This window comes from Agelaius phoeniceus, chromosome 5, assembly GCF_051311805.1.
Source record: "Agelaius phoeniceus isolate bAgePho1 chromosome 5, bAgePho1.hap1, whole genome shotgun sequence".
Taxonomy (NCBI): domain Eukaryota; kingdom Metazoa; phylum Chordata; class Aves; order Passeriformes; family Icteridae; genus Agelaius; species Agelaius phoeniceus.
The window spans coordinates 60,256,976-60,283,781 of record NC_135269.1 but is presented as its reverse complement, the minus strand read 5'-3'; the positions used below and the strand labels follow the sequence as shown (position 1 = coordinate 60,283,781).

Here is a 26,806-nt window from a genome sequence, read left to right as displayed (position 1 = left end):
TCAGATTAGAGTCCTCAGAAGTGGAAAAGTTGTTTCAGATTAGACTGCTTTTCATTTTAAAGAGCATGGGAAAGATGAGGGAATGTTGCACTAACAGGTGCAGTCATGTTCCCAAGCTGCACCCAAAAAGGAGCTGCAGGAGAGGAGTCAGGTTCTTCTGTGCCTCGGTGTCAGGGCCAGGCTGGAGGGGAGCAGAGGGACACTCCTGTGGCTCCAGCCATCAGCCACTCCACCCTGGCAATGAGCCTGAAAATGAGCCTGATGGCTTGGTGCAGGGGCCCTCAGCTCCTCTCCTGGCAGTGCAGGTGGATCAGTCACAGCATCCTTCACAGGTTCTCAAAAGAACACTGCTATTGAGTGCATGAAAAGCTGTTTATGGCTGTTTTCCTGTGATCAGCAGTGTCAGTCTCTTGCAAGTCCTTTGAGCAAATCCACAGAGAGAAAGGGCTGATTTTTGCCAAAGGCTTTCACATCTCTGTGGGTGTTTGTTCTGGAGGTTTCAGCACTAGTGCAGGGTTTGTGTGGGTCTCTGTATTGGAGCAGCCGTTTCATTGTTTTGGTTTTCAGGGACGGTGTTTGAATCACTAAAATTCGTGCCTGTTACTGACATACTGGCCATGCTCCTTGCTAATAGCTTATTTCCCTCCACACTAGCACTATCTCATTCATTCAGATATGAGTATGAGGATGTTGACCTGTAGTTAATCCTACACGTCCCTGACTGTTAATTTAATGACTATTAAATATTAATGGGAGCAGAGAAGGGAAGTCAGATCACCTTTTCCACAGCTTAGTGCCCCTGTCACCAGGCTACAATGTCATCCTTGATCTTGCTTTTTATATTCCCTTTCTCCCCAGTTTCATTTCCAGGACAAAGAAAGATGGATTTTAGAAAACGCTTTGTAGTCAAGCAGCTATTGCAAGGATTAGAGCTGCACCAGGATCTCCCATTTCTAGGCAGAAGTTCAAATCACCATGCTGTTGGTTAAAAAAGGAGGTGTATTTTTAACCTTGAATCTGGGAAAGGGCCTTACACCCTGGCTCAGAATATGCTAGAGAACATGCTAGAGAAGGGGAGAATGCACAGACGCCCATGACCTAGATGCTCCTCCTGATGCTGTGCAAAAAATAATTCATTGTTCAAGCAGGGATGTGGGGGGTGTCTGGTGGTTACAGGCCCCCCCAGGGCAGGGAGCCCCATGGATCTGCCAGGGTGTTCCTGTGCACAGTCCATTAACAAAGCACAGCCCAGGACCCAGGGGGGACCCCGGGGCTCTGCCACTGCCCTGGGGCGTTCCCAGCCTGGGGTGGGAAAACTCTCCTGACTAGTCTGGAGTACAGAGGGGAATGCCCCCTTCTAGAGGAGAGAGTTAAACATCACTTCTCAAAAATTCCAGATGGGTGTTACCATGTCAAGCACCATCACTTGTGGTCATGCTTCAGCACAGAAAGCCATGTCCCCTATCACAGACCATCCACAGAATATTTCACTTGCCTCCTCGGACAGTGGGGATCAGGGATGGTGCTGCAGAGATCTCTTTCTCTACATCTTCTCATGCCTTTTTTCCTCATGTTTTTTTCTTTTGCATCAGGCAGTTGTGACTGCATCCTTAAAACAGCCATGTCTAACTGCTGGAGGTATTTGTCTGTGCTTAAATCTATGTATCTTCATATGGTTATATTTCTCTGATTATAAAGCTAATGAGATAAAGCAGAAATCAATCAAAGCAACTGGGCTTGAAGTGCATTAATACTTAATACTACCTTTTACTATTGTAATTATGATTTATTTACTTTTTTAATTGCTATCTGGTTTGCTTATCTCTATGAGAGACACTTCTCAAGAGTATCTTTCTGACTATAGTGTTTTATTTTTACAGAAAAATGCAGGCATTTAGTGAGATGGAAATTACTTCCTTATTATTTAAAATTAATTCAGCCTGTCAAAATGAGCTCATTGCCATGCACAGTGTTTCCTTTTTAATTCAGTCTCAGCCTTTCTAGAAATTGAAATTCTGTGCTGAGACAACATACATAGCAGACTTTTTGTGCATATTAAGCCCTACATATTAGGAGGATTAAGGCCACATATACACTTTAGAATAGGATACATAATTACAAAACAAATTTTGCAGCAGGGATAAAAGAATGTCAGTTTTCCATTGGTCTTGTAAACTGCTTTGCTAGCCAGGAATGAAGCTGCAAGAATGCCTGAAGGGAATAAAAGGGACTCTCCTGCCTGCTCCTTTAGGACTCTAACTTTTGCTAAATCAGGACAAAAGTAGAGGAAATATTTGCATATAAATAATTAGGATGCCAGTGCTCCCTTCTTTTCTCTTCTTAGAATAAAAAAGAAGAGAATAGAAAGCAGAGGAGATTGAAACCTGTGATGAGTATAGGAAAAGATAACCTTAATAAATGGGAGAAAATTGCCTGTCACCTGCAAAGGGAGCAATGGAAATAAGGGGGGAAGGGAGACAAGTTTCTGACAGCAGCATCCCACAGGAGTTTCTTCAGGATGAAGAATCGATTAGGAAAGGGAGAGAGAGAAGAAAAGGGAGCTTTAAAAGATCTTCATACTTCCCACTCTGTCCTCTGAGCCGCTCTCCATTCCCACTGCACTCCCTCCTCTCAGCAGCTGAATGGGTTTGTGGCAGAGGTTCAGTCCTCTGGAAACAGCCCAGTGTGTGGGGAAACATCCCAGTGACTCAGCTGCACTGGGCTGGTGTCCTGTCACACTCCCTGGAAAGAGAACAGCAGGAAATGAAGAGTTTGGAGTGGAGGGAGCAATCAAGGAAAACTGTTGCTGGGGAAGGCACCTGGAAAGATTGCCATTCCCATGGTAAGAAGATGACCATGGAAATCATTTTGCATTCAGTAACTGAATTTAAAAAGACATAGACAAGACATTCAGTGTCACTCCTATGTCCAAGAGGGATGATGTGGGGAGCTGCACACATGGCAGTGTTACCTCTGTCCTTGGGTAGGTCATGGAGTAGGTAGTCCTGGAAATAATTTCCAAACACAAAGGACAAGAAGCTGATTGGAAGTAGTCAGTCTGGACTTACAAAGGGGAAATCACACCTGAGAAAACCTGAAAACCTTGTACAGCAACATGACTGCCTCAGGGGTCACAGGGAAAGTAGTGAGGGGCATTGTTCATCTTGACTTCAGCAGGGATTTTGAGTGCTTGCCAAAACTTCACAGACAAGGTGATGAAGGGCTAAGTAACTAGACAGTGAGGTGGACCAAAAATTGGCTGAAGTGCCACGTTAAAGGGCTGTGAGCAGTGGCACAAAGTCCAGCTGGATGGTACAGCCGATGAAAAACTGGGAGAAGTGTTGAAGCAGCAGAGGGTTATGCTGCTATCCAGAGGGACCTCAACAGATTGGAGAAAAGGGTGGATAGGAACCACATGAAGCTGGGATAACCCCAATCCTGCACCTGGAGAGGAACAAGCCCACACACCAGAATGTGCTGGGGGGCACCCAACTGGAAAGCAGCTTGATAGGAAAGGACCTGGGGTTCTAGAGGGCACCAAGCTGCCTGTGGGGTAATGATGTGCCCTTGTGCCAAATCCATTCAGGATCCTCCTTACAGCAGTGGTGACACCTGCAGTGCTGTGCCCTGTGCTGGGCTCCTCAGTGCAAGAGAGATGTGGACACACTGGAGAGAGTCCAGTGAAGAGCCAAGAGAAGGATGAAGGGGCTGGAGCAACTCTCCCATGAGAAAAGGATTAAAGAGCTGCTGTGCTGGTGTTCACAGGGGTGCCAGGACGAGGGAAGACATGAGAATCTTGACTCCATGTTTCAAAAGGCTGATTTATTATTTTATTATATATATTATATTAAAACTATACTAAAAGAATAGTCTTTCCTTCATCAGAAGGCTAGCAAGGAATAGAAAAGAATGATAATAAAATCTTGTGACTGCTCACAGCCTCGACACAGGTGGCTGTCATTGGTCATCAAGTGAAAACAATTTCACATGCTGGGTAAACAATTCTCCAAATCACATTCCAAAGCAGCAAAGCATGGAGAAGCTGAAGCTTCTCAGCTTCTCAGGAGAAAAGATCCTAGCAAAAGGATTTTTCATAAAATATGTCTGTGACAAGCTGTTGTTGCTCAGCCTGGAATATAGAAGGCTCAATAGAGACCTTGTGAGTGTGTACAAACACCTGATGGGGGCCCAGTAAAGAGGACAGAACCAGACTCTACTTGGTGGTGCCTGGGCACTGCATAAGACACAACAGACACCAATTGACATGCAGGAAATTACATTTAAACTTTTAAAACAAATACATTTTTACAGCAAGTGTTGTCAAACACTGGAGCAGGCTGCCAGAGAGGTGCCAGAGTCTCCATGGCTGGACCTGACTGGAGATGACCCTGAGTGATCTGCTCCAGCTGACCCTGAACAGGGGCCTGCAGCAGGCACCCCAGAGGTGCCTGCTGACCTCTGCAGCTCTCTGAGTCTCTGACACCAAGACAAGAAAACTGCTGGCAACTGGCAGAGAGAAAATACGAGTTTTGGTTTAATTATTTGCAGCAAAAGGCCAATAATAAACAAGGGTTGATGCTGCCAAAGAGATGCAGTGGTGAGCAAGGTGCAAATAGGGCATCCCACAGGATCACCCCTGTGGCAGGGGAGAAGTGCAGCACAACCCACATATGGATAAATCACAGGGTGAGGGAGGCATCTCCCACCATTGCTCCCTTAGTAAGAACTGATGCTTTATTTGCATCAGAAAAACAAAACCTATTGGCAGGAACAACCAGCTTCAAAGCCAAGTCTTGGCCCTTGGCAGCAGGCACCAGTGCTTGTACATTGAACACAATTCTTGCAAAGAACAGCTGAGGGAGCTGGGGTGGTTTAGCTTGGAGAAGAAGAGGCTTGGGAGTGACCTCATCACTCTCTGCAACTACCTGAGAGGAGGTAACAAGTGACAGGACAAGGGGAAATGTCCTGAAGTTGCACCAGAGGAGGTTTAGATTAGATACTAGGAAAAATTTCTTCATTGAATGAATGGTGAGGAATTGGAACAGGCTGCCCAGGGAAGTGATAGAAACACTGTATCTGAAAGTGCCCCTGTCAGAAACTCTCTGAAAATGTTCAAAAGGTGTGTGGATGTGGCACTAAGGGACATGGTATAGTGGTGAACATGGTGATGATTGGTTAAACATTGAAATAAATTATCTTAGACCTTTTTTTAGACCTCAACAATTCTATGATTCTGTTATTCCTTATCCTGGAATTCAAATCCTCAACAACTGCAAATGTGCTTTAACTTGTGCTATTTTGATGGATGTTTCTGATGAAAAGGGCACCTGGAAATGCTTAATTACCAAAACTGTAGGGATAAGAGACCAGGAGAAGAAGTCAGAACTTGTTTTCTCCACATTCAGAGCCTTCCTTGTGCCACCTGCTGTGGCATCCCCCAGCAGCACATCTAAGGTGGGAAGCACACCTGGGCTCTTACTTCTCTCCGTCTGCATTTTGTTTCAAGTGTTTACAATTAGCTAAGGATCCTGCCACCAAAATATTTTGGGGACAGCAAGGTGTTGGTTTTTGCAGATTTGACACAAGTTACTGTGAATCATCAGGAGCATTTTATAGATTAGATTTCTGATGTTAGACTGTATTTTAATTTAAAGTATTTCATATGTACATTGCAAAACAGTATAGAAAAACGCCCCACATTTTTCAGATAAACTAGAAGACGTTAATTTTTTTTAAATCTGGCACCTTCAAAATACTGTTTAATGAAGGAACCTAAATCTAAGTCATTCTTTTTTCATTTTGTACATTTAATAAAGGTTTCCACCATATTCCAATTTTACACTGTTTTGAATTATATTACAAGTACCAGTAATTAATTTTCTTAGTAATGCCACAAATTTTGAAGTTACCAGAACTGCTTTGAGTGAGCAGGTAACTCTGGATACTGCAGTCCCCTCTAGTGGGGAAAACCAGACTGTGCCGATTTTGCAGGACCTGTGCATTAGCAGTGGCTGGATATGAAAGCTTTGCTTTCTCCCCATATATCCTGAGGACTCTGAGTCGATTTTTTTCTTTTTATGTTTTTGTTTTTTTATTTATTTATTTATGTTACATTATTTTTGTTCTGAAGGAGAGAGGGGCATGTGAGGCTCAGGTTCAGTTCCTACTTGTGAACCTTCAGAGCAGGAATTCACTACATGCCCTACAAATCCTCCTGCCAAAAGACAGCAAGTTTTGCTTCAAGTACCTTATTTGCACAAAACATTTGGAAAGCTGTTTTTTAAAATAAAAAGTAAACTAAGGGATTCATGAAGGACAGGTTCACCAGAGATCACCATCCATCTCCTGGCTTAGCAGCTCATCTAAACCCATTTTTAAATCCTTCTGTACTGGCATTTTCTGATTCAGAACTGTGCCCTTGTAATACTCCCCTTTTCTGTGAGCAAGAAGCAGTGATGTTTAGTTTTAGGAAGCCATTGCCATCAATATAATAAAGAACACCCCTCCTCAAGAGCCTTATCTGCCCATTTGTTACACTTCTGCTTCATTGCAGTTCAAAGGGAGAACTGTGTCTAGCACCCCACATCTCTTTTTTGTTTTTCTCTTACATAATTGTCATCATGTTTTTAATTAAGTTAAATAAGATGTTGCACTGAGCTCCTCAGCAGCTTCCTGAATTTTGTGATCTATCCCATCAATTGAAACCAGAGCACTGTCTCTGCTGGTACCACGTGCACTGAGTGCAAGTCACAGATATTTGCATGAACCAATTTATCTCTTAAAAATATTTCTTCTTGACTGAAGAATAAATTGCCTTTACCTTAATGCGCTAGGTAATGAATTGCATTTGAAATGTGTTTATTTTTAGCAAACAAATGCTAATGGCAGCTTGCTGTTAAAAATAGACAGTACAGTTGGCACAGAAATATGGGCTGGGGAATCATTCTTCCCTGATCAGTGGAAATGCCCTCTGTGTAAGTCACCTGGGGAGCAAACATGATGTTCCTAAGTAATTTAATCCCTCCAGCTGGAGTGAGGGTGAGCAGCAGGACACCACTGTCCCTGAGCCCTGCCTCAGGAATTGCCCCTGCAGCCCAGCATCCTCCCAGGGCTGTGTCCCTTCTGTGGGGGCCAAGGCTGTGAGGTGCAGAGGGCACACTTCTCTTTCCTGCCTCCCTGCTGTATGTCAGAGGGTGCAGTGTGGGTTTCAATGTGCTCAGCTCTGCCTGGCTGCAGGGAGTGGGGCATTGTGCTGTGGGGAGCACTGCAGGACCCCAGCATTAGCAGCTCCCACTCCCCTCTCAGCAGCTGCTCCCCAGGCCAAGGGACTTCATCTTGGGCTGGGTTTTCCTAATGTCTGTGAAATTTCCCTGGCTGCTCTCTAAGTCCATTACTTGTCACATTCCCATGATTTATTCCCTTCATTTTCCAGCAGCTTTTTTCATAGTTAAGAGTGTTATGTCCACTAAGTCTCCTTTCCTCTAGATTACACAGATCAATTGCCCATATTTTCTCTTACATTAAGAATCCCAAGACTTCTGACACTCTTGCTGTTCCACTCTTGTTCTCACCAGGTGGGAACACTTCTCCTTTAGAGTCCAGTGCCAAAAAGCCAACCATGCAGCTGAGGCCTTGCTGAGCAGCCTGTAGACTCACTTTGTGCATCTTGCAGATAATTTTTTCTGTTTCTTCAAAATGGAAGGGCATCAGTCTGTTTTTCACAACAGAAGGGCCTTGTGGAGTCATGTAGCTATTTGCAACTTTTATTCTGTACAGCTCTCTCCTTTGCCCATGCATGTATTGCTATTGAACTGTCTCCTGTTTTCCAGATCATTTCTCTGACTCATAAATGTTGAATACTCTTCTGACCTACAACACACTTGGGGCCCCTCCTGACCCACAAATGGAGGAGGAAATTCTCTATTCCATTGGAGATCCTCCATTCCCCTGTCTAAGTGGCTAATGACAGTATTTTAATAACATCAGACCTAAGATAAATCCCCATGAAATTCTAATAAATACAGTCCTTTATTCTAATAAATTCAGTCCTTAATTCTAATAAATACAGCTGGACAGTGAGCCACTAATCATCTCTCTAACAGTATGGTTTTCCAACAAGTTTTGTTGGAAATTTGTTTTCATAGCAGCTTATCTAAATAAAGTTTTCTAAATGCTATGAGATTGTCTAAATGCTTTTTAGATTTTTTCAGATTCATGGTTCAACTCTTTGAGAAGTCTGGCTTATAGAAGTGGAAAACAGATAACCTTCCATGCACACAGAATTTGTACCAGACACAACCCCAACTCAAGAGCTTACAAATCTAGTTTTGAACATTGTTTTCCTTGAAAGGTAGGTTCAGTGTCCTTGAAAGGTACAGCACCATCCCCTACTTCCTGCCAGAAGATCTTACATAGAAATCTCTAGCCAAAAAAATACTGTCTTCATTTGACAGAAAGGACCCAGTAGGACCAGACAAGAAAGCACACACTGAGCTGTTGCTGGTTGAAAATTACATAATAAGACTAAAAATTATAAGCTTAACCAGAAAAATGCCAAAATCCTGAAAAAAAAAAAAAAACCTAGTAAATATTATTTATTTCATACATGATCAAGAGAAGGTTCTTCTCTTGGGGAAGAAAATCACAACGGGAAGTCCTCAATTGATCCGTGGTGCTTCTCATTATAATATGATCTTAGGAATTGGCTTGGTTCTACTGAGTCAAAAAGGAACCAGAAAGGTCCAAAAGGGTTTCCATCAGATGAAGATTTTAACATAAAACGTGGCTGGGAGTCCAGATAAAAAAAACACCAGTTACAGAAAAGTAGAACTGATTCCTTATTTATAGCCTTTAGTATTTCTGGGGACCAAACCCATTACTTCCTAATTCTAGACTACAACCCAAACTGGAATTATAACAATTAAAAGTCAGGAATCCAAAGCAAGGAAGATTTAACCATGGTGGCATGTGTTTTATTAGCAGGTAACATGAAGAATCAATATTTTATGACCTGTCACATATTTGAGTCATCTGACATGTTTTATCCTTAGATGTTGCAGTTGTTTGACAGTTCTAAAGTAGAAGGAAGCAAAACAGAAAAGAAGTTTTTTTTGCTGGTGTCACACTGTCAGAAAAATTTAACAGGTAATAGTCTACAACAAGCAATTAAAACACATTGGTCTCTTATTACAGAACAAATTCTGTTCTGTGGGGCCTCAGGGAAATGCATCTCATAAAGTTTGCTATTTTTATGTAAGAAGCCAGCACAAACTATACTTTCCCTGCATGAAAAAAAAAAATCAAAAAGAAGCAGAAATGCTGCTATTTCACAGTGCACAGATGAATACTGATTTGGAGACCTTACATAACAGAAAGATCCATCTGCAAAACCTCAGTTTGTTTTCTGCTGAGGTCCAGCTACTGATCCCAGAGTCAGAGCAACCACAGAGCCATGGGGGAACATGGCCATATGGAGGGTACAGTCTATCTGTTGTCCAGATAAAGAGCACAGCAAAGGAAGGCTCTTAGTTCAGATGAAGACAAGGAAGGGATGAAGATGAAATGCCTGTAGAATTACCTACAGCTTTAGAAGTGTCACAACTGCTCATGCTTTGTTTTCCAAGTTCCAGTTCTGAATCATGTGTTGTACTTCAATCTCAGCTTTAAAAAAGATGCAAACAAAAACAAACAAAAATCACCCTTCTGTGCCTCATAATTGCAAAGAAAACCACTAGCTCTCAGGAAATAAGAAAGAAATCAGACTTTTCACAACTCATGTTTATATGTCTTCCTGGTTTTTGAATGTTTATGGTTCATTAAGTCTTTCTGGAAAACAAGGACTTTATTCCCTGAGCAGCACTAACAGGATGAGTCTTCTGTCTCTTCCAGTGTGGTTCAAAAAAAGGAGACATTTTCATTTTTATTTGTTTCTATAGGTAGTTAGTCTAAAAGTATCCAAGATTTTATCAGAGTATTTTCTTTCATTTTCCACATCTCCCTAGAATAGCTCCTTTCATGTGTTAAAAAAAAAGCATCCGAGAAAATTTCATTCTCAACAAATTGGTATTTTGTGCTGAAAACTCCTTCAATATGAAGTTCCTATGGGTAACACCATAAAAGTCCAGGAGAGTGAAGAAATCTGAATTGTAGCTTTTTTCCTTGTCTCCAAGCAATTGATAATATGAGGCTTTGCTGGCAAAGGGGTTTGCATATCACTGCAGAGAAGAAAGAGGATGGACACACGGTGATGTAAGGGCTGTAGGAATGACCAGCAAGGCTTCACTGACACATCACTTTGGGACCACCATGAAACAAGCACATTTTCCTGACCACAGCCCCAGCTGATGCTGTGCACAGTGCTGCCCACGTGGAGGGAGCCAGCACACACGGCAGGGGCTCAGCCCATGGTGCTGGGGGCTCAGCAGTGTGTCCCAGACACAGCCCAAGCTGGGCACTTGGCCACTTGTCCACTTGTCCCTGGTCTGTACAACAGGGGCACAACTGCCTTACCAGGCCCATTGGAAGAAAAGGAGGGTTTTCTTTTTCCTTGAGTTTCTGCTTATTTCTAACTGTGCCAAGTCTGGCTCAGCAGCTTGGCTCACCCTGGCTGCAGGGACTTTGCTGCCAGCAATGCCCAGCCCTGCAGCCCCTGAAACCCAGGCAGGCTCTGCTCTCCCCCAGGGCTGGGCAATGTGAGAGGATGTGACCTCCAGAAAAGGACACCAAATGAGGAGCTGTTTCAGTGTCTGAGGCGATGAAATATTTAATCCTTGCTCTCCCTGGGATATGCATCATCACAGATTTACTTATCTGCAGCTCGGTGACAGCAGCGGCTGACAGGGACGATGACAGCTGACACACATTAACCCAGCTGCAAACACAAGCTATCACTCCAGAGCAGAAATCCATCATTATTATTTCAGCACAAGGAGGTGACTCTGTGCCAGACACCAAACCCAGGCAGCACCTGCAATGGGAAGTCAGCACTGCCAGGGTCTCTTGAGGCAAGGGAGGCTCAGCCCCAGCAGGGCCAGCAGGGCCAGCAGCAGTGGCACTGCTCCCTGAGCAGCCCAGCACCAAGGGTACACACAGTGGGGTCCTCTGGGCCCCCACTGCTCACCTGCCTGATGGACCAAAATGAGAGGGAAGTATGGACAAATATTACTTGTTTAGGGTGTGGGAGGGTGGAAGCCTTTATTGGAGCTTTTCTCCAGCTGCAGATGTAGCTGTGCAGATGCAGCTGGAGCTGACTTGCTTCCCCTTTGTCTAAGCTGCCCCCCTTTCTACAGATGAGCTTCTTTCTGAGCAAACCTGAATCAGTGTCTTCTTTATCTGAGAGGTTGTTCTGAATTATTGCTGTCTTGGAGAAAGTCGTGACTGAGCTTTGAGGAACCCTGGTGAAACTGGGGTTTGGTTTGAGAGGGTGGGCTGGAGATTTCCCCCTTCCTGCTAGTGTTTGGTACTGGACTGGTTGCTGCTCAAGACAGCCCTGCTGTCTCTTGCTGCTACAATGGCATCCTTACATTGAAAGGTGTATTTTACCCAAGACTTGTCTTATAGTCATTGGTGGGAACAGCCAAACAACAGGAAAATTGTCCATGTCCACCTGTCACTCAGGGCTCCTGCAAACCAGCTTGCCTTTCTGCGTGCTCTTCAGCTGGCAATTTCCTAACACAGCCTCCCCTTCCCTCGCTGGGATGGGTTGTTTTGGTTTTTTAATCTGCACTGCTGATTGCAGTTTGCCTTCTGTGCTGAAAGCTCTTCAGGGAAGGAATCTCTTCTTTTTCTTTTACAAGAGTGACCTTCACACCTCTAGAGCAACTCAAGAAAATTTTTAAGGGAATAATATAAATTATTAGCAATAATAAATCCTTACAAATTTGGTTTGGTTTGGAGCAAGAAAAGGACGATGACAGAAAAAAATGTCTTCAGGACCATGAGCATTGAACATTGTCCTTGCTACATGTCAGACATGTTTTCATGACATATGGTATTCACCAAAAACTCACCCTCTCCCTAGACCCTGGCTTTGCCAACTCCCAAATCCAGATTCTCTTCTAGCAGAGTATCATCTAACGCCACAGAGATGTTTTTCAGTAGTTTAACATGTAATTTCATACCTTGGAAACAACTGTGAGTATAATGTACAGTTCCAAACACTTCCTATTTGTCTAGAGAGTATACAGACAGTTAATTAACATTCCTGTGCTCGGTAAGCTAATCACCAAACTGCAGATTTGAAATCTCAGACCAAAGCTGCTCCAGATCATTATCTTTCTGTTGCCCATAAACATGTAACTTGGCACCTGTGTCTTTCTCAAAGGCAAACGGGATCAATATTTGCAGCTCATTAGCAGGTTTTGGTTGAGACCCAACATCACAGCAGCCAACCAGTGTGAGAGGAGTGTGGCAGGATGAAGGACACACAGCACAGCCTTGGTGAGCCCCTGCCCCAGAGGTGCTCTGGACCAATCCTGCAGCTGCAGGACCATTCCCCTCCATAGTGAGCCCCTGAAGCCAGAGCCCCACTCCCAGTTCCAGCCCAATTTATTAATCAAATTCTCACTTCCCTTCAGCACAAGTACATACAAAGAGAAAGTTTGGAAAACTTTTGGAAATCCTTGGATGTGCCTTTGCTCAGCATGGATTTGTGCCATGTTCCCAGGTCACACAGCTTTGGCACTGGCCAAAGAACAGGGGAATTCATTTCACACACACAGAAAAAAGAGATTTTAAATGTTTTTATTATTCTGCAGCATTTAAGGTTCATCAGCATTGATATTTTTCTTATTTTCTTTATTTTAACTTCTTGCAATCTTTTAGTTATTATGTTAAAAATTTTAAAAATCAGCTTTTTTTTTAAGGCAATTTCATTCACAGAAATGTCATGTTGGAATGACCAGAGAACTGTCAGAGCCCTCTTCATTTCTGTTAGGAGGAAACACTCACTGTATGAATTGTGAATTCATCTGGAGAAATGCAGTCTGTTGAAAAAAGAGCAGAGCTCCATTTCTGTCACACCACTAAAATAAGCCCCATCGTAGCAGCTTCCTTACACAGAGATCCTGGCTGGCACCTTCCAGGATCTGCTTCAATATTTTGGCTTTCTCCCAGCGCTGAGCTCCCACTCTCTCTGTGCTCACAGGAAAGCAGCTCCAGCCAGCCTGGCACACAGTGAAGGCAGTGAGGAGCTCCCCCAGGCTGGGGCTCACCCACAGCCCCCAGGGCTCTGCCTCCTGCCTGCCCTGATGGCCCAGCCCAGACAAGGACAGCTTTGTACCAATGGCACCAAGGTTTGTTTTCCCAAACCAAAAAGTGTGCCAAAGTCAACATCTAACATTGCCTAGCACAGGAAAACTCTTGGAAGATATAATGCTACTAAAGGTAGATATAAAATGTTACTAACAAAATAAAAAACCAAAAGGTTGTAAAATGCCAATCCAAACATTTTCTGGTTGATATGCCCAAAACCTTGTCAAGATACCTCACTGTCATGGCTGGATCCTCAGAGAAGCTCCCTGTAAACAAGTACATCAATGTTTGTAACAGTTTATAAATACAGACAATGAAGAACTTTTTGGGCAGTCTGATCACGCAGCTTGGAGGCTGGAGAAACAAACAAAAATACCTACAGATCCTCTGGGTTCCAGGGGAGAAACTGAAAAACAGCTACAGCAAATGGGCAGACTATAAAGAAAGTGAAACATTTTCTCATTAAACAGTTAGAGAACAGGAAGAGTTTAGGAATCACCGTTCAGAGACTCCTGTTTAGTGACAGCAATTTATTTGACCATCTGGGCAAAGAAAGACTGCAGCAAACCACATGGAGGAAATAAAAATAGATGAACAACAAGTGACTGATTTTGCTTGACTTGAGCCTACAACTCTACAGAGCAGGAAGCTACTTCATGTGAAAGACATTATTGATGAAGGCATTTCAGCCTCTTGCCAGTTCTTCCAACAACATACTAGATCTCCCATGCCAGCAAACCTGTCTTGAGACGTGACTCCCATGCCAAACTTGACAGAAACACCACCAAGTACAAAAGACAAATTGATGAGCCTTCTGGAAAGGGACCACCAGAGGAAGGAGCATCTCTGTGATGTTCCACAGTAAAAGAAAACTCTTTAGGAGAAAGAATAGGAGGCTTTTTGCTGTGTTTGTTCATTATGATAAAAATCTTCCTTTTTGTGACAGAAGCAAATATTGAAATGGAGGAAAAGGCAGCCCACTGTTCAGCAGGATCTGATCTCTACACCCCAGTGTGTTGGTTCCCACCCCAGGCAGACACAGAGCCTCCTCCCGTGTGCAGGGCACACTCACTGTGTGTGACAGCAGCAGGGGATGGTGGTGCCTGCCCTGGAGGAGCAGCCATGAGCACCAAGCTGCCCAGATGAGGAGCCCAAAAGCTGTTCATAGTGAGGCATGGCAAGCAGAGACATCACCCAAGGGAGCCCTGCTTCCACCAGCCCAGACTGGTGCCAGCAGATGACAGAGATGACAGCTACAACTTGATCCATCCTTGGATAGGTCTCTATTCCCTCTGTCTGTCACTCTTCTGTCTTTCTCACCAATAAATACACATATGTTGTATTCTTGGAGCTGCATTCAAACCAGAGGAAAGCCACCCAAGCCAGGGATTAGGAAGGGTGGCAGGGAAGCTTGAAACCTGCCCATATTCAGAGTTTTAGAGCCTGTCACTGCCACCTGGCTATATTTAGGAGTAGTTGAAGCAGGGTCTTTCAGAGATAAGAAAACTGTCAGGCTCTAAAAAGGTGCCTTCTTTAAGATACTCTAGCCCCGTTTCACAAGATTTTCAGTCAAAATTCACCTGCTCCTTCAGGCACAGTATCACTGACAAGAGAGCCAAGCTGACTGCTGTGTGTAGCCTGGCTCATGCCCATCAGGCTGGCCTGCTGCTTGCACCCCTGCCCAGTCAGTCCTCAAGCTATTTAACTGATCTTACTGAGCCTCCCTGACCTGGGGCTGGAATCTCAGGCCCAGCTTCTGCAAAGCCATTTGCTCACCAGGAAAGCAGTCCTGGTGCACGATGGCACATCCCAAAAGAACCAGAAATATCCATCCTCAAGCTGTGCTCACACAAGGTCTCTGATAGCTTGTTACAAACAAGCCTAATCTTTCAGGCTTTGTTACAAAACTGCCTACTTGGTTGATATTTCAGGCTGAAGATCTTCCATGCATGGGCAGCAGCTTCCCTCTTCTTCCATGCATGCAGTTAATGTGCAGGGTAATTATAACTGCAGGATTCACATACCTCACTTTGTCCATCTCAGATTTAGGCCTCCCATCTCATCCAGGTCTACAGACCCACAGAAGCCAACAGCACTCATCCATGCTGGGAACCATCCTAAGATTAAATTAGTCACCCCAGGAGGGGCCTGTCCTGCTCCAAGGACTTCCTAGAGCCTCACATCTGATGTCTGACTGTGAGAGAGCTGATGTTATGTGAGATGCATCTCCAGGCCTAACCTCTATCTGATCTCTCTGCCCAAAACATCTTCTCACCTTTCTCAAAATTTCTATCTGGAAGAAAACAGGAATTTAAAGAAGTCAAGACCACAAATGGTTAGGCAGCCCTGACCCACTCTGGGCTTCAGAATTAATTTCCCTTTGTCTCTCTCCCATGTCTCCTTTCACACCTTGGCACAAGGTGGGGACACTTCATTGCTCAATGTCTTTTTTGTGCTCAATTCTTCTTGACAACCACATTTAGTCCTGGGGCCTTTTGCTTATTGTCATAATAGCTTCAAGATACATTCTGTCTGGAGAAATCAACAATGCAGAAAATAATGTATCCCTGCTGTGTCACTCTTTACTGTGAGGGTGGTGAGGCCCTGGAACAGGTTGCCAAGAGATGCCCAGAGATTTTCAAGACCAGGTTGGATGGGCTTTGAGCAGCCTGATCAAGTCAAGTTGTCCCTGCCCACAGCAAGGGAGTTGGAATGAGGTGACATTTCAGGTCCCTTCCAACCCAAACCATTCAATGATTCCATGATTCTCCCCCCACAGCATGCTGTCTGCAGCCTCTGAACCAACATCCATTTCCTCCTGTCATGTTTCAGTCATCACATACAACAGAAAAAGGGGTGGAAACACAATGTAAGATTGAATTGGATTTTAAAACTACAAGAATTGGCCAGAGTCTTCCAGGGAGGGTAGGACAGTTGCTGAGTGCATTAAGTATTCAAGGAGTGTAGCTTTAGGTCTGTCAGTGTGCTGGGTTTTTTCTTGTGAATGGCAGCCTGTAAGTTGACAGCAATGTTCTGTCCAGCTCTGTGTTGTACACAGATGCTGGAAACCTAGCAAAATTGATTTGACTGGATCCTTCAACATTTTTCTGTTTCTTCTCAGAAAACAATGTCTAATAAAACAGCATTCTGTCTGTTCAGCCATCACTGCCCTTGTGGCCCTGAAACCATCTGCCATGGATGGAAGCAACTGCACTTGTAAGAGAGAAGCAGCAATATACAAGAGAGAAGCAACAATGTACTTTATTGATATAAAACAGTGATTTAACAAAGTTCAATGGTAAATGCTATGGTGGTTTAACAAGATTCAATGGCAAGATTGTTTATTTACTGCATAGAGGACAGGGGCAGACAAAACTGCCAGAGACCCTGTCATTGAGCATGAGGTTCAGAAAGAATTTCCTTGTGTTGTCAACCCTTCTCAAAGAGAAGTGTAGGTATGGCTGAATCCAGTCCTAGTCCCAGACTTGTTCAGTGGTTTATGTCTAAGGGATTATATTTGCACAATCAATCCTTTATATCACTTAGCTAAGATTTCAAAGTTCAGTGTGCTATTAACCACTTACCAAGGCTCTGCTGCAGTGAGGAATCTCAGCTTTGAGGAGTAACCTTGAGAGGTGACATCCCCTCCTCAAGGGGACATCCTGGCATGCAGCCCACTACTCCAGACAGCCCTTGACTACCATGCTGCCACCCCACCCCAAAGCCCAGAGAAAGCTGGATGCAGCCATCAGACCCCACTGGTAGTTAGGGCTGAAGCAGTGGAGGGGAGCACATCACCCCAGCCTCCTGTCACATGCTAGAAGTGTGCTTGTGCAGCCAGGAACTGAGCCTTCTGACAGCAAAACCACCAGAGCCACACATTTAGAAAATTCCTGCATGCTCCTGAAACCATTTCCTACTGTCCTAGAAACACTTCCCACAAGCCATGCCCAGCAGTTCAGCTGCTGCCACTAACAGGGTGAGCAAGATACCACCCAGCAGATTGAATAAGTCCCACTGTTCCACTCAGCTCTGGTTTCACAGGGCTTGCATACTGAATCAGGAAAAATCTTGTCATTTTTTATGTGATTCAATTCTATTTTATTGCAAGGAAGAGCTGCAGCAGAAGAGCAAGCTCACACACCTTCTGCTCAGATGAGTTTTTCCTCTAATGCCATATGGACAAAACCGTCACACAATTTCAATTCCAACATTTTGTAAAAGTTTTGGTAACTCCTCAAGGCTTACTGTGCATTCTCTTTCACCCCTGCCCTTTCAGGTAGGCTTTGGTAGCTGTGAGTGATGGCAGAGCAGGCAGTAGCCAGATCCTGCCCACTTGCTTGCCAGGAAGAGGAGGAAACTCCTTGGGCAGCTCTGGTGTGGACATGTCATTAATCACATTTTGTGGAGAAGGTGCTGAACAGTGAAACACTCAAAGAGCACTGCTAGCAAAACAGTTGGGGAATTTCTGTCCATTCTTCTTTCCATCTCCACAGGCAGCCTTGTACCCTCCTTCCTGTGTCTCAGCTGCAGTGCAGGTGTAGGCAGTAATGTGTAAATGTGCACCATTTTTTCTCCTCCTGGCCATGATCTGTGGACAGCTTCTCCAAAACACATGCTAGAGTTTCAACTTGGATCATCAGGAATCTTGGAGAGGACCTGAGTTGGTGCCTGGCTGTTTACTGAGAGCACAATTTGCCCCAGGGTCACTCTCCAGGTGATGGATAAGCATCTCCCCATGAGGCCAGGGCAAAGGATGCTCAGTGCATCAAGAGGGAAAAGGCACCCACAGCGGGTAGGGAAATGGGAATATACATAAATCCTCTCTCTCATAACATGAAAAATAAAATAATTCTCTCAGGCCACTCAGACTGGGTTTGTTATGTGTTCTAAAGAGACTATCTTCAAGGAAATAAGAGATAATGGGTCATTGGTTGCCCTGTGCAGCTGGGCATCTATCTGCCTTTCATGACTTTTAATAATATACACCTGGATATTGTCCAGGCCATGAATACATGTTCCTGTTTGAATTTTAGGCTGCAGTGGCTACAAGTGGAGTTTTAACACACTTAGCACTTCACCAACCCTGATGTAAGCAACAAAACCATCTCCCTGTGGTTATAAGGAGCTGACCCAGATCAGTGTGTCCAAAAAGGACAACAAAGCTGGTGAGGGGCCCAGAGCACAAGTCCTTTGAGGAGCAGCTGAGGGAGCTGGGGATGTTTAGCCTGGGGAAAAGGGGACTCAGGGGAGAGCTTATCATGCTACAACTCCCAGAAAGGAGATTGTAGCCAGGTGGGGGTCGGTCTATTCTCCAGAGTAACAATTGACAGGATAAGAGGAAATGGCCTTGAGTTGCACCAGGAAAGGTTTAGATTGGATATTTGGAAAAATTTCTTCACCAAAGGAGTTGTCAGACACTGGAACACACTGCCCAGAGAAGTCTTGGATTCACTGTCCCTGGAGGTGTCCAAAAGATGTGTGGATGTGGCACTTGGAGTTACAGTTTAGGAGTGAATGTGAAAGTGCAATGTTAGCATTTGGAACTGATGGTTTTAGGGGTCTTTTCCAGCCTTAATGATTCTGTGGTTCTATAAGCAGAAGGGTGAGAACTCCAACACCTCATTAAAACTGAACTTGTCCAATTTTTTTTGGCCTACAGCCCAGACAGCAGTGTTATCCAAGGTGTCTCAGCATGTCTATTTTCAATTGCAGAGCTTCAGAATCAATGTTTCTCTCATCCTTCATCGCCTCCCATACACTCCCCACAGTGCAAGCATTCAGCAGAGATGATGTTTAGGCTGGAGGAATCCTGTGGAGGTCCTGGGAGGAAATCTCTGGTACTTCATTAACCCATGGCTTTCTGCCAGCTGATGTGGTTTTGTAGCTGTACCAATTTTGGTGTCACCACAAATGCCAGTTTCTCTTTAGCAAAGCAGTTCTGTGTGTTTGGAGTCAGCAATAAAAGATGAATACTTGGAAAGGTGTTATTTTCTAGATACCAGTCAAATACATGGCAAAGATCATTTCAATATGGCTGGTGACAATTAGTGATGTAAAGTGTTAAGGTTTCTGAGACAATATATACCCAAACCTAGAAGGTCTGCCTTTCTCTCTGTATTTACTGTTCATTTTAGTGACTTTACAGTAACAGCATGGAAGGGACCATCTGAAATTCAGCATGTCTTTTACACCTTGTCAGGGAGCAACCTGGAAATCTCCCTGTGATTCATGTTTACCACAAACCTCAGTGTCCTCTTTCTGAAATGTACATAAACACTAAAATGCTGTAAATCCCTGCAGGCTGACTATACCCCAGCTCTGCAGTCAGCAGAAGCGATTGCCCTAATTGAGTGTGTCAATTATAAGCAGTAACCCCGTTGTGGTGAGGTCAGCCTAACAGGCAGCCTTTAAAGACTTTAAATAGGGAACTTAAGAGCAGAGCACCTGGGTGGTTGGGTAATACAGCTTCCATGAAGAACTGCTTTCATTAACTGATTTCTTGGCAGCAGCACTGTAAGTAGCTCTAAGAAAACAAACTTCAAAAGCCCATGGTGTGATACAAAACAGGCTGAGAGATGTTGCATGTGAATAACTTATTTATGTCTTGTCAACTAGGCACCTATGGCATTTGTTAAATTTCATTTCCATGTGTATAACACCTGCGTGCAAAATTTGTCCAAAGAATTAATGAAGGTCTTACTATGTTACTGCTGAAATTCTGAGTGCTGCTGGAAATCCAATAAGCAATGTTAGGGGTTTGAATAACATCCATGAAATTATGATTAAAAATAATTGAAAGAAATGTCTCATTCAGTTCTGTTAAGCACTGATTGTTCCTAGGATCATCAGGGCACGTGTTCCTCACCACACAAAGTTATCTCTCTCCAGATTGCAGTTTCACCAAATATGGATTGTTTAAGAGGCTCACAAACCCTTATCTCACTTAGAAAATAAACAGATTAGAGGCTCAGGCACTTTTTCATTCACTTTATTTGGTAGTGCTGTTTACCTATATTACTAATTACCACACTAATAACATTAGTAACCACATTTATGAAATACACCAAAGTTCCAGACTCAGACCATTTTTAATAGGTTTCATTTATCACAAGTATCTTCATTTCTCATCCACACTTTATCCTTCATTTTTGCTACATGTTTCAAAGGGTAAAAGGAAGTTCATGGAGGTATGAATTGCAAGTTTTTTTTACAATTGGAAACTACCATCCCATTACATACTCCTATGATAAAAATGTTTTTACCACAGTGAACATTATATTTCATATTAATTTTTTAACACAAACAAAACTGACCCATTTTTAATTTTTCAGTTCCCTCCCTAGTTCACATTATGCTTCTTACATACTTATTTGCTACTTCCTAGTCTCAGCAACATCAATTAACAGTGTCCTGTAAAATAAATCTGGATATAGATACATGCTGAACAAGTCCAGAATTTTCCTCCAAAACAAACTGTGCTTGAAAAATGTCAGTTTGTTGGAAGCTGATGGGGAAACAGGCATCCAAGGTCCGTGGCAGAAGGGTTTGCCACCACCAGGCTCGCTGGTTCTTGGTACCACCACCCCAGGCTTTAAGGTCTGGGTATCCTGCCCTGGGGCACCACACTCTCTGGGTCTGTGGGTGAATTACCTGCAGGCCAAGGTGACCACAAGAGTCAAGGGTGGAGGGAATTTGAGGGAATGGAAGAAGTGTAATATGGGAGGAGGAGATGAAATATTTCAGTCTTCTTACAGTAATATTTTTAAGTGTTTCTAGTCCTGAAATTCTTTGTTTGCTTTCATTTCACAAATTCATTCTTTTTCTTTTGTTGTGACAAAACCTGTGATTTACCCCTAGTTCTGCATTCCAGCAGTCTCTTGCAGAGGCCCCTGCGTTACGATACAGGAACTGGGGTTGTGATGACATTGGCCATCCTCTGCCCCAGCATGTGGCTTTGTAAGACCCCCTGAGCAGTGACCCTTTCACAGGAGGCAGTGGAGAGGCTGCCTGACAAAGGACCTCATGGTTTGGTCTCAGGGGTCTGAGACAGCCTAGCTAATGGTGAACTGGCAGGGTTCATTTGGTGCAAGAACCTTCTGCTCACTGCCCAATGATGGGGCAGCCAGGTTTCCACCTTTGCCTGTGCGTGGGTACTTGCAAACAGATCTGCTCATTGAGCCCCAGCTCGGGGGCTGTCCCCTGCAGCAAGGAGGGGGAGCTTTTGTCACCCTGCTCCCAGGCCCCTGCCCCTGTCCCCTCCCTGTATGCAGCTCCCCTTAAGTACATGGAACCTGGGCAGTGAGAATTAGATTTTAAGGGAAAGTTTGATTTGAAAACACCCCCACACATCTGTCCTCACTTGAAATTTACCACAAGGTATTATTTTATCATGTTTGCAAATGTGGGTTGTGTCCTCAAGGGAAAGGAGCTTTTGATATGGAACAGAAATGTCAGGATTTTAACTTAATTCATGGTATTCATCCAGTAAATGTCATTCTTGCCCCATATGCATTGTATCTTTATTTTCATACTGTTCAAACTTTAGATGAAATAATCTCATTATTTTGACTTCTTGTGTCAATTAGCTGATGAAAAATTATTTTTGAGAATTTCAGATTACAAATCCTACCTACAGATTAAATTTTTCACTTTTTGTGACAAATGGAAATACATATAATGAAGTGCATTAGAATATTGGTCAGAGGCTTGCTCTAAGCTAAGCACAGAGTGAACATTTTTGTGTTTGCTGGCAGTAAACCAGCTTCTCTCTTTTCTCTGTTTTGCACAGTCCTACTAAGCCAATCCTCACTAGAATGAGCACAAAACAAATGAATAACAGCTTTTGTACATCAACATTAAAATGGGAAGAAGCTTGGGAAAGGGCCTCCAACAGAGAAGAATGCTGACAAGTGCAAAAATGCCTGATGGATAAGCACCACCTTCTAAACATAGATCAGCCAGACATGGAAGTGATTTCAGAAGAGAAATGCAATCATGGATTACACACCAGCTCATTAGAAACTGTTGCTGAATTCAGCATCCAGAAGACATGCATGAAAAGTCACATTTGGGGAATAAATTAAAAGGGGTGTAGTTGTTGCTAGATAAACATATGTAATATATATGCATTGAAGAGGTTTGTAAATGTCATTTTTTTTATTCGGACGGAAAGCAAAAAGCTTTAAAACCTTTCACAGTAGAGAGGCAGTTAACTTCAGACTATTCCTATCCCAGTAGCCAAGAAGCTGTTAGGACATCTCTCTTAAATTAGCATTTATAGACTCTGAATGTTTCCATCACCTAGTGGAAAAAGCATAACTTTTACTGCTACATTGCTGCACTTCATTTACTTCACTGTATAATAAGTTGACTAAAACTGTAAAGCTTCTCAATTTTTACTGCATATGTGTTCCAATTAATATGTCTGTAACAAACTTAAGACTCAAAAATTATTTCTGACCTATATTCTAGTTCTATGAAGCATATATACTATAAGGTATGTCTGACTGAGTATCATAATGCTATAACTTCCCAAGATGCATAGAATTGTTTGTATTTGAAGTGACAAAATAAAAGCCCTTGATTTCTTTTTTAATAGAAGAAAGTAATTTACCCCTTAAATGTAACCCACTGCTGCTCACTTCAAGGGCATTCCTTTCCCCTGTTCTGCCATACAGCTGTGGATTGACACTCTCTGGCCCACACTAAAGCCAATCAGACAGGGGGATCTAATGAGACCTTCTGGCCTTAAGTTTAAACTCAATACAACTCAGTAAACCCCTGAGTTTAAACTCAATACAAAAATTAACAGACTAGTAAGCAAATACATCTTGCAAATAGCCATGTGAGGAGGGCTGGATGCAAATAGCCCTGGGGCACTGGCAGGGAACTCTTTCCCTCCCCAGGTCCCAAAGGGTGCACTCAGTTCCAGAAGCCACTGAGAAGTAAAACAGGAGAAGGCACAGAAGGAGCTCCTGGTGAAAGGCCTGGATGCACAGCACCAGGCACAGAGCAGCAGAGGGAGGCAAGGACTCCCCCTCTGCTCCTCTCTAACCCTGGCTCGGGACTGGCCATGAGCATGTTGCTCCCTATGTGCCTCCAGGTTCTCCTTTGTATCATGGATTAATCCCGTGCAAAATGAGCACTCCAGTGCTGATTCCTTCAGGGTTTTAAAGCCTGTTCCTTCATTCTTTGGCTTTCAGGGGAAATGGCCAAAATAATAATTAATTGCTAGTGTTGATCCCAAATAATGCAAAATGCTGAAGACATGAGGAAAACATAAGTTAAAACTGCTTTTTAACTACTGACTGCACAACAAAAATTATTCCATAATTTAGTGCATGAATCTCAAAAAACTTATTTTACTTTTGAAAGAAAAATGATCTTTAAGCAAACTGCCAGTAAACAAATACAGGGAATGGGATAACTTTTCTATCTAACTACCAGGGTACCAATGTGGCACTGACTTCACTTGGATGTCAGACGAGTAAATTCATGTGTGAATCTGGGCAGCATTAAAAAAAAAAAAAAACTTTTTAAATCTGAAACTGTGCTTGTAACTGGATGTAGAAAATTCTTCTGACTTCTAAAGGACCAGGACTAGCTGGTCAAAAACCCCACCCAAATCAGTCAATCACCATAAACATCTTCCCCATACCTGCTATTGACCTGAAGGGGATGGAAGGTAAAAACCAAGTAGTTCACACATGAGGCAGCATAAACTCATTTAAGGGCCCACTTCAGACAGGTTTTTAACCTCTGGTTAGTCCAACCAGTGTCAGCTGGAAAATGCACATCCTCAGGGGCCAGATGTATTCAGGAGTCCCTGTTAAGTGGTGTCTCAGTGAAGCCCATCCTCATTCTCTGCTCTTGTTGGCTCACAACCACACCCACACCTCAAAGCCTGTGAAAGGGTTTGTTATCTGGATGTGCTCTCATATCACCATCTTCATTTGCTCCTTGAGTTTACCTCTATCCCACATTATTGCAGTCATGGCACTTTTGCTGTGACAGAAATCACCAAAACAGGGTTTCTCTGTATTATATTATTTTGTTTAGCATCATGGTGATGTTGTAATGTAAAAGCCCTTTCTAAATACACACAAACATTGCAAAAGAAGTGCCATCACAAGACAACACCACCCTGCCAGGGCAGCTCAGTGAATATGTACAATTTGTACACAGTCAGAAGGGAGAGACATACCAGGATGTACATCATTAAATGTTGACTCAGTAAGAATAGTATGTCTTATCTTTTTAAATGTTATCACTGTCCCATCCCACTCCATTGTAACTTGTCAATTGTAATTTCTTTTTAAGTCAAAAAACTGTAAAGAAAACTGTTGAAATACCTGATTTTCTGTAAAAGTAATAATAATAATTTTTGTTACTTCAAAGTATGCTTGGTATTAAAGTACCTAATAAAGTTCAACAAAGACTTTTGTAGCATACTAAAATAAAGTGTGATAGTGCTTTTCTCCAGCTCATCTGTGATAAGAGCAGCTGTTGTTGGGATCACTGCTCTCCTAAACACAAGCCTGGACATCTCCATCACATCTGTACCTACAGAGGTCCCTCAGGTATGTCAAGTCCAGGCAGAATCAGATCCCTTAATGAGTGCAGGGATTTGTATTCATGGGTCAAATTCCTAGGAGAACCCTGTTGGTAAGTCATCTCCACCCTCTGGTACCTGGCTACATAGCCATGTATGGGCAACAATATAAAGTTCCTAATTACTCTGTTTGCTATAAAACTTGGTTTATAGTAAGAGAAAGAAGAGTGTAAATTATTTCTAAGTTAATTATGGTTAAATAGAGAACTGCCAGGTTTGTAGCATGCTGTTCATTTTTATGGGCAATGTTATTTATAAATAGATTGGAAATAACAAACAAGTGATTTGGATGACACAGTAAAGCTCAGAAGTTGATCACCCCCTAATTTCACCACATGAAGGTACACTGGAGCCATCAGGGGCTGTCACATCATTCCAGTTTGCACCAACAGGAGGTAAGTATTTTCTTGTCAAAAAGATGCTGGATTTGCCTCCATGGTGCTGATGCAGCAGTTTCTGCATTTGGAGATGATCTAGAAATTATTGTGACCGGGGTCTAATTATGCCCAAACTGCCAGGCTCTGACACATTTCAATTAGAGTAATGGATCAGCTTCCCTCACACTATCCATCTTTCCCTGTTCTAGGGAGGAAAATGTAATGCTGGGCCCAGCAGCTTTCTGTGTGTTTTCACTGCTAGTTTGATATCCTTCAAACATTTAAAAGTTTTAGTAGTTTCATCTGATTCTCTGAGGATTTGAAATGGAATAAGATCTAGGCAGTTTAAAGTAAATAAAAAACCCACCCCAGATTTGTCCTAACTGCTTTACACATTGAAAAGACAGCCATATGCTGAATAGGTTCTGAGGTAGTGCTAGAAAGGAACACTTTTTTTCCCCATGTACTGAAGTCAAGAGATTTACACATTTCTCCTTCCAAAGGAGCTCTATACAGAATGGAAAGGCTTTGCCTGCTGATGGAGTAGCTGGCAGTACATGCACACATTAGGCATGCTTGCAGCCATTCCACCTTGGTTTGTGATCCTCAGCAGCCTACATTAATAATTTGAGTAGAGACTTTCACAGAAGGCCTGGAATTCTGCAGAAGGTAGAATATGTAGTTTAAAAATCCATTCTCTTCCCTTTAGATCAAATAACATTTGTGTCATGGTGCTGAAAACACAAAGCCAAAGCTTGCAGTGATCCAGTACTTTTGTGATGCTTTCTATTACCCATCTGTCTCTCTTAAATTTTTGCTTAGAGTTACTTTATGCCTTTGCCTTCTGAAATGTCTCTTGCATTTTAAAAAGTAAAGTGATATATCCTTCCTTTCTTCCAGATAGTCTCATAGCCCCATGAGGGGGTGGGGGGAGATGGGGAGGGCAGTTACACAGCTTTTCCACTTGACAAAGTGACGAGAGAAGTATTGCCTCTGCAAGAGGAAAATCTCCAGGGAAAAAAGTATAAGCAGACACATTATGGTCATCAACCCCCAAGAGATGTGGCCCCTAACTGCCTATGAGACACTACAAAGCTCTTCTCCTTTTGAAACAGCTCCAAAAGTTGCTGCAAAGCACTTCCTGAGACCACCAGCATATGACCAGCCTCCAAGGTTGAGCATCAGCTCAGTCACCTGGGAAAACAGCCTGGAAGTGAAAATGCTCCAAAAAGCTGGGAGCTGGGGCTGAATTAACCTCCACCAACCAATTTTAAATTAGTATAACAACACAGATTATTACTCCTTATTTTGCCAAGCACAAGGTAGCTTTATATTAGCCTAATATAAATTTTGCCAAGCACAAGGTAGCTTTATATTAGCCTAATATAGCTGTTAGGGTTATTAGTAAGCAAAATTATATATTATTGTTAGTAATTTCTTAGGGGAAAAGTGAAATATAGTCAAAATCCTATATGCTAGGATCAAGTCTCTTTGACATGACTGCACATATTTTCAAAAGTATTTCCACTGTTTAACACCAGAAGGTGCTCTAGATCATCAGCCA

The 26,806-nt window shown here is 43.0% G+C and overlaps 1 protein-coding gene and 1 long non-coding RNA gene across 4 annotated transcripts in view; one reads left to right on the top strand and one right to left on the bottom strand.

Moving 5' to 3' along the window:
• The window catches only part of LHFPL3 (LHFPL tetraspan subfamily member 3), a 234,694-nt gene extending 209,959 nt beyond the window's left edge, over positions 1 to 24,735 (top strand). For all 3 annotated transcript variants that reach the window (XM_054632431.2, XM_054632433.2, XM_054632432.2), the window contains one exon: positions 22,043 to 24,735. In XM_054632431.2, the coding sequence (XP_054488406.1) occupies positions 22,043 to 22,071 (29 nt within the window). In that variant the 3' untranslated portion in view covers positions 22,072 to 24,735. The remainder of the gene's footprint in view (positions 1 to 22,042) is intronic.
• Positions 13,767 to 26,806, bottom strand: part of LOC143694167 (uncharacterized) — a 65,673-nt gene continuing 52,633 nt past the window's right edge. Inside the window, exon 3 of the long non-coding RNA XR_013182492.1 lies at positions 13,767 to 20,904. This is a non-coding gene — a long non-coding RNA (uncharacterized LOC143694167). The remainder of the gene's footprint in view (positions 20,905 to 26,806) is intronic.